Source organism: Amblyomma mixtum, chromosome 1 (assembly GCF_055824585.1).
Source record: "Amblyomma mixtum isolate Tamu chromosome 1, ASM5582458v1, whole genome shotgun sequence".
In the NCBI taxonomy this organism is placed as follows: Eukaryota; Metazoa; Arthropoda; class Arachnida; order Ixodida; family Ixodidae; genus Amblyomma; species Amblyomma mixtum.
In genome coordinates this window covers 226,436,955-226,444,770 of record NC_143012.1, presented here as the reverse complement: position 1 = coordinate 226,444,770, position 7,816 = coordinate 226,436,955, and the positions used below count along the sequence as shown (strand labels likewise).

General features: G+C 51.5%; 1 protein-coding gene across 1 annotated transcript; it reads left to right on the top strand.

The window, feature by feature from the left end:
* The first annotated feature begins 291 nt into the window (after positions 1 to 291).
* On the top strand, positions 292 to 1,718 carry LOC149371083 (uncharacterized). Its single transcript, XM_089584671.1, has one exon. The coding sequence runs from the start codon at positions 312 to 314 to the stop codon at positions 1,716 to 1,718; it is 1,407 nt and encodes a 468-aa protein (XP_089440797.1). The 5' UTR covers positions 292 to 311.
* Positions 1,719 to 7,816: the final 6,098 nt, after the last annotated feature.

The following is a 7,816-nucleotide window of genomic DNA, read 5'->3' as shown; positions in this document are numbered from 1 at the left end:
ACGCAAGGAACCGACGGCTTGGAGTAGTCTCTCAGCACACAAGCGCGCACCTCAGCGTCGTCTTCGTTACAAAACCACTTCGTCGTCCTCCCAGCGTCCGTAGCATGACCCCCCTCGCGGCAAAAGCACCGTCCCGGTGGCGTGTTCGCCAAATGCAGCCGGTACAGCCAGCGATGACAGCGCCGCCCACCGGCAGGTAGCAACCACATTAAGGCTGGTTATAAATATTCATTCAGAACGACGGCTTGACATCGCCGCTATGGAGCAGTGGAGGAAGAGGAAGAAGCCGTTCTGTGCGGCTGTGCTTCAACATGCTTCTTGCTGGAAACAGCGCATCGGCCGTTGGCCGAGGTCTACCGACGTCTCAGGACACTACGGACTCGTACAAAGTTGTACTTCCCCGATTGCCTACCGGTAATGTTGTCCTTAATACCGTTTTCCTGCATGCTGACCTTAAGGGTCGCCCGTACCGAGCACCTGACTTCCGTGACGCACTCGCACAGATATTGGATCTCCGGGAAATTTTGTGCATTGGTCAATACCAAATGAGCCACGTGTGGATGGTTACCTGCGAGAGTAGTTCCTCCAAACAGAAGCTTGTTAACAAAGCGGAGTTTCCTGTCAAAGGACTGCGGTGCATGGTGTTTGACCCGGATACTAAGAACGTCAAGGTTAAGCTCCTTTGGCTTCCCCGCTATATGGAGCACCGGAGGATTGTGGAAGCATTAGAGCCTTATGGCACGGTTCAGTCTGTGGAGCGTGAAAAGTGGCGGTGCCCAGGGATGGAGCATATGGAAACGTCGAACCGTGAAATCTCCCTCACACTCAAGGATGGAGTGTCAGCAAGCACAATCCCACACACACTTAATGTTTATGGAGTGCAGGCATTAGTCCTTATCCCAGGGAGACCTCCACTGTGCCTCCGATGCAGCCGGGTTGGGCATGTACGGCGCCAGTGTCGCACGCCTCGGTGCACCCAGTGCCGACGCTTTGGCCATAATGCGGAGAACTGTGTCTTGAGTTACGCTGACAGGCTGCGTCAAGGCCAGTGGTCACCGGAAGATGACGTGGCATTAGAACACATCATGGATGTGTCTGAGGTTGTCGACGCGACCGGAGAACTAAGTCGTGAGCATCGAATAGATGGGGAACAGAAGACTTCAACACCTCAAATCAACACGGAATCTGAAGCGACTGGCCATCTAGCATCCGCGCCTCCAGAACGAAAACCGCAGGACCCGGGCCCCCCCGTGAGTGCTACAGAGACTGCTGTGCTTGCTGCACAGGAACACCTCGTCGCCACAGGTCAACGTCCGGATATGCCTCCTGTGGAGTCAGACGAGGCAATACAGCCAGTGAATGCTCGCCGATCCTCCTCTGTTGCTGATTCTGCTTCGTCGTTGGAGGGTAACGGTGAGCCGTGTGTGGCGTCGATCTCTGGCGTGTCCGGTTCTCTGTCGGCTGTCAGTGTGGCAGCGAGTGATGTGCTCCCCTCGGGTTCGTGGGCCGAGGCCTTGGCTGTCTCAGAGGAAGACATGGACAGCACCGCACCTTTGAAACGTCCAGCAGCTGACGAGGTGTGTATCGATGGCGCTGACCACAAGGCACAATGTGTAGAGGCCACGGGAAGGGTGGCGTTAAAGAGGAGGGCGATGTCTGCCCGAGAGGCCGCCAATTTGGAGGCGGGCCACCCCAATCCAGGGGATGGCGTTTGTTAAGACTGGCACCAAAAATGGCGAGCGTCGCAGCATATCAAGTCGCTACCCTTAACGTAAGGGGTAAGCGTAATCGTAGGAGGCAACAGCAGGTACGGCATCTCTTAAAGAAATGGAGTGTGTGTGTAGCCGCTATCCAGGAAACAAAGTTGTCCTCTGATGAAGAGACAGCAGCTGCTCTTGAGCCTTTTTTGTCGGAATACAACATTGTTAGCCACGCGAGAGGCCTATCCGGAGGTTGTATGCTATTCCTGGCGAACACGCTAGAGATGACAGCCATGTCTTATTGCATAGATGACGAGGGGCGACTTATATGCTGTGATCTCACAATTTCAGGTGTACAGTGGCGGATTATTTGTGTTTACGCCCCCACAAAGCAGCGCGATAGAAGGCTTTTCTTTCTGTCATTAGTTGAACATTTGTGCACGGACCGCAAAATTATATTGTTGGGAGATTTTAATTGCGTTTGTAGGGACGAGGACCGATCAGTGGTATGTAAGAGATACGACTCTAGTGCTGCATTACTTACCGACTTGGTTTCTGAATATAGCCTTGTGGATGTGGGACAGGAAAAAGGCAACAGTATACATTTCACTCATTTTCAGTTTTCCTCTAATGCTCGCCTTGACAGAATTTACGTTTCTGTAGACGCGTTAGCAAGTGTGTTTGGCTACTGGGTGCGCCCCATCTTCTTCAGTGACCACTGTATGGTGTCTCTTCAGATAGGGAGGTACACTCGGCATGTACTTCACCCTCGATGGGAGTTGTGGAAGATGAATAACTGTCTGCTCTGAGACGAAATCTTTCAGCGTGCTGTACCTACTTGTTTGAAGGACGTATGGTCACGCCGTGATCTGTCCGTTTTTCAAAAGTGGGATTTGTTTAAACAGGAGATCAAAAACTTGGCAATTGAGGCCTCAGCAAGAATCGCTTTCCTGAAGAGACACCACCTTCGTGAGCTTGGGCGCACCCTAACGGAGCTACATGAGCTAGAGAGGGTAAACCCGGGTGCCTATCTCGAAGAGATTAATAACGTAAAAGCAGAGCTTCAACAATTTGCGACAAAAAGATATAAGGGGGCCTTGATACGATCTCGGTCCCGAAGGTTTCTTGATGAGCAACCTTCTCGTCGGGCCCTGAATGATGAAAGAGAGAATGCTCTTGCGAAGGAAATATTGGAAATTCAGTATGGTGATTGCACATACAGCGATGCGCCTGGTATTCTTGCTGCTTTCTTCGACTATTATCCAAAGCTGTTTGGTAGTTGCGATGATCCAAATCAGGGTTTCGATTACAGTTCCTTACTCGGAAATTTCCCTCGACTAGACGATGAGAAGTGTGCTATAGTGAAGGGATCTATCACTTTGGATGAAATTCAATCAGCCATTTCTGCCCTGCAGAGCCAGAAATCTCCTGGGCCAGATGGTATTACTAGCGAATTCTATAAAACTTTTTCGCCTTGCCTAGTGCCTGTTTTGATGGAAGTTTTCCAAGCATCTTATGATGTGGGTGTCCTGCCTCCCACTTTCTATTCTGGGCACACAATATTAATTCCCAAAAGCAAAGATACTAATCGGTTGAAAACTGTTGAGGGATATCGTCCAATTTCCCTCTGCAATGTTGATTACAAAATTTTTGCCAAGGTTCTTAGCAGTCGTCTGCAGCTCGTCATTATGGACTTGATAGGTTCGCATCAGGTCTGTGGTATTAGAGGCCGTAGTATTCAAACACATATCCATATTGCACGTTCAGTATTAGAGACAATATCAGATGAGACAAGCCAAGTTGCTCTGATTCAAATTGACTTGGCGAAGGCTTTTGATAAAGTTCGGCACGATTTCTTGTTCGCGGTCTTGGAGTATGCAAATATTGGTGACGTCTTGCTCAAAGGCATAAGGCTGTGCTATAAGAACTCCTATACAAGGGTTATTGTTAATCAGGAGCTAACGAAACCAATACCACTAGAAGCATCTGTTCGTCAAGGATGTCCACTGTCTCCATTGTTGTTTGCCCTATATCTGGAACCCCTCTGTCTCAGTATAATTAACAGCGTAGCTATCCGCGGTTTCTCTCTGGCTCGATGTGAAGTTAAAGTTTTAGCCTATGCTGACGATGTCGCCCTCTTTTGTTCTGACAAAAAGAGTGTACTTGAGGCTCTAAACTTGACTAAACAGTTCTGTGATGTATCAGGCGCGGCTCTTAATTTAGAGAAATCCAAAGGCTTTTGGTTGGGTTATTGGGGAACTAGGCCAAGCCAGTTCGGTGGCATATGCTGGGACAGTAGCCCTGTTGAGTACCTAGACGTTCCGCTGCACCAAGTTCGCAACAGTACAGCCTACTGGGATTCACAAATTGTAACTCTACGGCGGCAAACACAGGCTTGGATGGGTAGGGAACTCTCAGTGTTTGCGAGGGCACAGGTCTGTAACATATTTTTGTTTGCAAAGCTCGCGTATGTCCTTCAAGTCCTGCATTGTGCGAGGAGGAAGGTGCAAGCAATACACAGAATATTAGCAACATTCGTTTGGCGCTCTCAATGGGAGCCCATGAGGCGTGACAACTTGTTCCTTCCCTTAGAGGGTGGTGGAGTGGGTCTTGTTCACCTGTTCGTGCATCAACTTGTTTCCCGTTTTTTCTTTTTAAAATCGGCAAACCACCCGTTTCTGGTAGCTGTGCTCATTAGGCGGCTTAGTTTTCATTTGCCTTACTTATTCGCACCGACTGTGCAGGCTCGTGAGGGGACTTTGTGGGGATTCCTCAAGGAGGTTGCTGACACTTTCAATTTCCTCACTGTGCGCTTCTCTTTAGATTACCTGTATAGCCTCTCTAGAAAACAGATGACCCAGGCTCTCACTGAGTCTTTGTTCCCTACACCATTGTATCGGCAGCCTTATCTGGGGTCTTTGGACATCAGTGTTCTAAAGCGTGTTAGGCGGATGTGCATTCAGGCAGCCGCTAAAACGTTCTTTTTCAAACTACACACAGCGACGCTGCCTGTCAAGACATTTCTTAATGACAAGGGGATGTTTGTACCTTGGAATGTGAATTGCCGTCTGTGTAACGTGCCTGAGACAATTGATCATTGTTTTATCCTGTGCCGTGATGCCATGTTTTTTTGGGACATACTACAACGAACTCTCAAGAAGGACATTGAAATTACACCGTACACTATTAGATTTCTGCCTGTTGACAAAAACTCTGTTGTGCCTTATGATCTGTTTATGCTGATGGGACTATTCAGTCTTTGGAAAAGCCGTATGATGGACAGACATGCCGAGCCACCAAGATCGTCCAAATCTGTGTTTCGAGAACAGTGTGCTTTGGTGAGGAGTGTATATGCTGCACGCGAAGAACCTCCAAGCTGGCTGCCGTGCCTAGATGCATGTGTGTGCCTCCCTGGATTTTGATGTTTTGATGGGGCTGCAGTGTTGAGTTAGGGCAATGGCGGGCTCCTATTAATCAGCCCGGCAACTTGAGACGCGATCCAGTCTGATTGAAGTTTTCCTCCTTTCTACGGATGTTCTTCCATGCAATAAAGAGAAAAAAAGCCGCTATGGAGCAGTGGATTAGAGGCACGTGTTGCGTATGGAAGGTCGGCCGTTCGACTCTACTCTTTGTACTGTAATTTTTTTGTTTTTTTAATTTCATTTTTTTTCATTGTTTCCCTTTTAGGTCGTAAATCGTGATGCTTAATGGCATATAACGCCGTTTAAGAGGATTTATTATCCCTTTTAGGTAAGCCGTTGTGAGAATCTTCAGTCACCGTGATCAATTCACCGTGGTTTCAAGCCTTGTGGCTGTACAGGCTGCAGTTGGCGAATACGCGTCCCGGTGCGCACTACACAGGCCAGCTAGACGGCGAGTTGTAAGGTTTGAGGCGGGACACATGGACGATGTCGGTGCGGGGTGCAGCGGCCGGGGATGGCGGATGTAGCGTGGTGATCTCGTAAGTCACCCCGGTCACCGGACGTACGACCAGATAATGGCCTGTATATCGGGGGAGAAGTTTTTCACAAAGGCCCACACTGCGGGAAGGGACCGAGAGTAACACAAGGGAGCCAGGAGAGTAGGTGACTTTACGACGGCGACAGTCATGACGTCCTTTCTGATTGACTTGGGAGGCCGACAGCCGCTGGCGGGCGACAAGACGGGCAGCGTCGGCGCGAGCGATGGCGTCCCGAGCGTAAGGACTCGTGGAGGCGGTGGCGGGCAGTACACTGTCGAAGGGCAGCTAAGGATCGTGGCCAAAGAGAAGATATAAAGGGGAGAAACTGGCTGTATCGTGTTGCAAGAATTGTAGGCAAATGTAACAAATGGGAGGCTAATATCCCAGTCGCGGTGATGGTCGGAGACGTGCATGGAAATCATGTTGGTGATTGTACGGTTCAGACGTTCAGTGAGGCCGTTCGTCTGCGGTTGGTAGGCCGTGGCGAATTGATGATGGACGGAGCAGAAGCGGAGCAGTTCGGCGACCACTTTGGAAAGAAAGCAGCGGCCGCGATCGGTGAGCAGGTGACGGGGAGCACCGTGGTGGAGTATGACGTCAGCAGGAGAAAGTCAGCGACATCAGTTGCGCAGCTGGTTGGGATCGCTCGCATAATAGCGTAGGGCGTGGAGTAGTCCGTCGCGACCGCGATCCATTTGTTTCCCATAGCAGACACCGGAAAAGGGCCGAGCAGGTCGAGGCCGACACGGGAAAACGGGTCTACGGGGATGGGAATCGGCTGAAGGTGTCCGGCAGGTAGAACCGAGGGCGTCTTCCGTCGTTGGCACAGCTCGCAAGCGGCCACATAACGGCGGACAGAACGGTATAGACCGGGCCAAAAGAAGTGGCGGCGCACGCCGTCGTAGGTGCGGGAGACTCCAAGATGACCGGCCGTGGGAACGTCATGAAGCTGCTCAAGGACGCTGCTGCGCAGGTGTTGCGGGACCACGAGCAAGAGGTCAGCGCCGTCAGGCCGCATATTGCGCCGGTAGAGGACGTTCTCATGGAGCACAAACGGGGCGAGAGACGCATCACAGCGGTTGGCAGTGAGGCGGTCGATGAGGGAACGTAGCGAAGAATCCAAGCGCTGTTCTTGCGCAATGTTGCGGAAGGCCGAGATGGATAAGACGCAGGCGTCAGCCTCGCATTCGTTGGAGGAAGGCGCATCGACAGGGTAACGGGACAAGCAATCCGCGTCCTGGTGCAAGCGGCCGGACTTGTGGACGACACAAAATGTGTACTCTTGAAGGCGAAGAGCCCAGCGCCCCAGCCGGCCTGTAGGGTCTTTGAGCGAAGAAGGCCAGCATAAAGCGTGGTAATCCGTGATAACAGAGAAAGGGTGCCCAAACAAGTAAGGGCGGAATTTTGCAATAGCCCAAACCAGGGCGAGGAATACCCGCTCGGCGATAGAATAGTTGCGCTCTGACACAGAAAGGAGACGGCTGGCGTACACAATAACGCGAAGCTTGTTGCGTTGCCGCTGAGCAAGTAGGGCACCAATGCCATGGCCGCTCGCATCGGTCCGAAGTTCCGTAGGGGCTGAAGGATCGAAGTGCGCCAACACAGGTGGAGCAGTGAGGGCACTGATAAGGGCTCTGAAGGCGTCAGCTTGGGGGGGGGGGGGGGGTCCCCAAGAGAACGGGATGTCCTTCTTGAGGAGCGTGGTAAGAGGTCGGGCTATTTCCGCAAAGTTCTGGATGAACCGGCGGAAATAGGAACATAGGCCGAGAAAGTTGCGCACATCACCGGAGGAGCGCGGAGTAGGAAATGAACGCACGGCGTGGACTTTGTCGGGGTCGGGTTGAATCCCAGCAGAATCGACCAAGTGGCCAAGGACCTTGAGCTGTCGGCGGCCGAAGGTACATTTCTTCGAGTTCAGCTGAAGACCAGCGCGGCGGAAAACGGCAAGCATGGCTGAAAGGCGATGAAGGTGGCTTTGGAATGTGGACGAAAAAACAATCACGTCATCTAAGTAGCAGAGGCATGTCGTCCACTTAAAACCGCGCAGGAGGGAGTCCATCATGCGCTCGAAGGTCGCAGGGGCATTTCACAGGCCGAAAGGCATGACTTTAAATAGGTACAGGCCGTCCGGGGTCCGTAGCAATATGGTACAGGC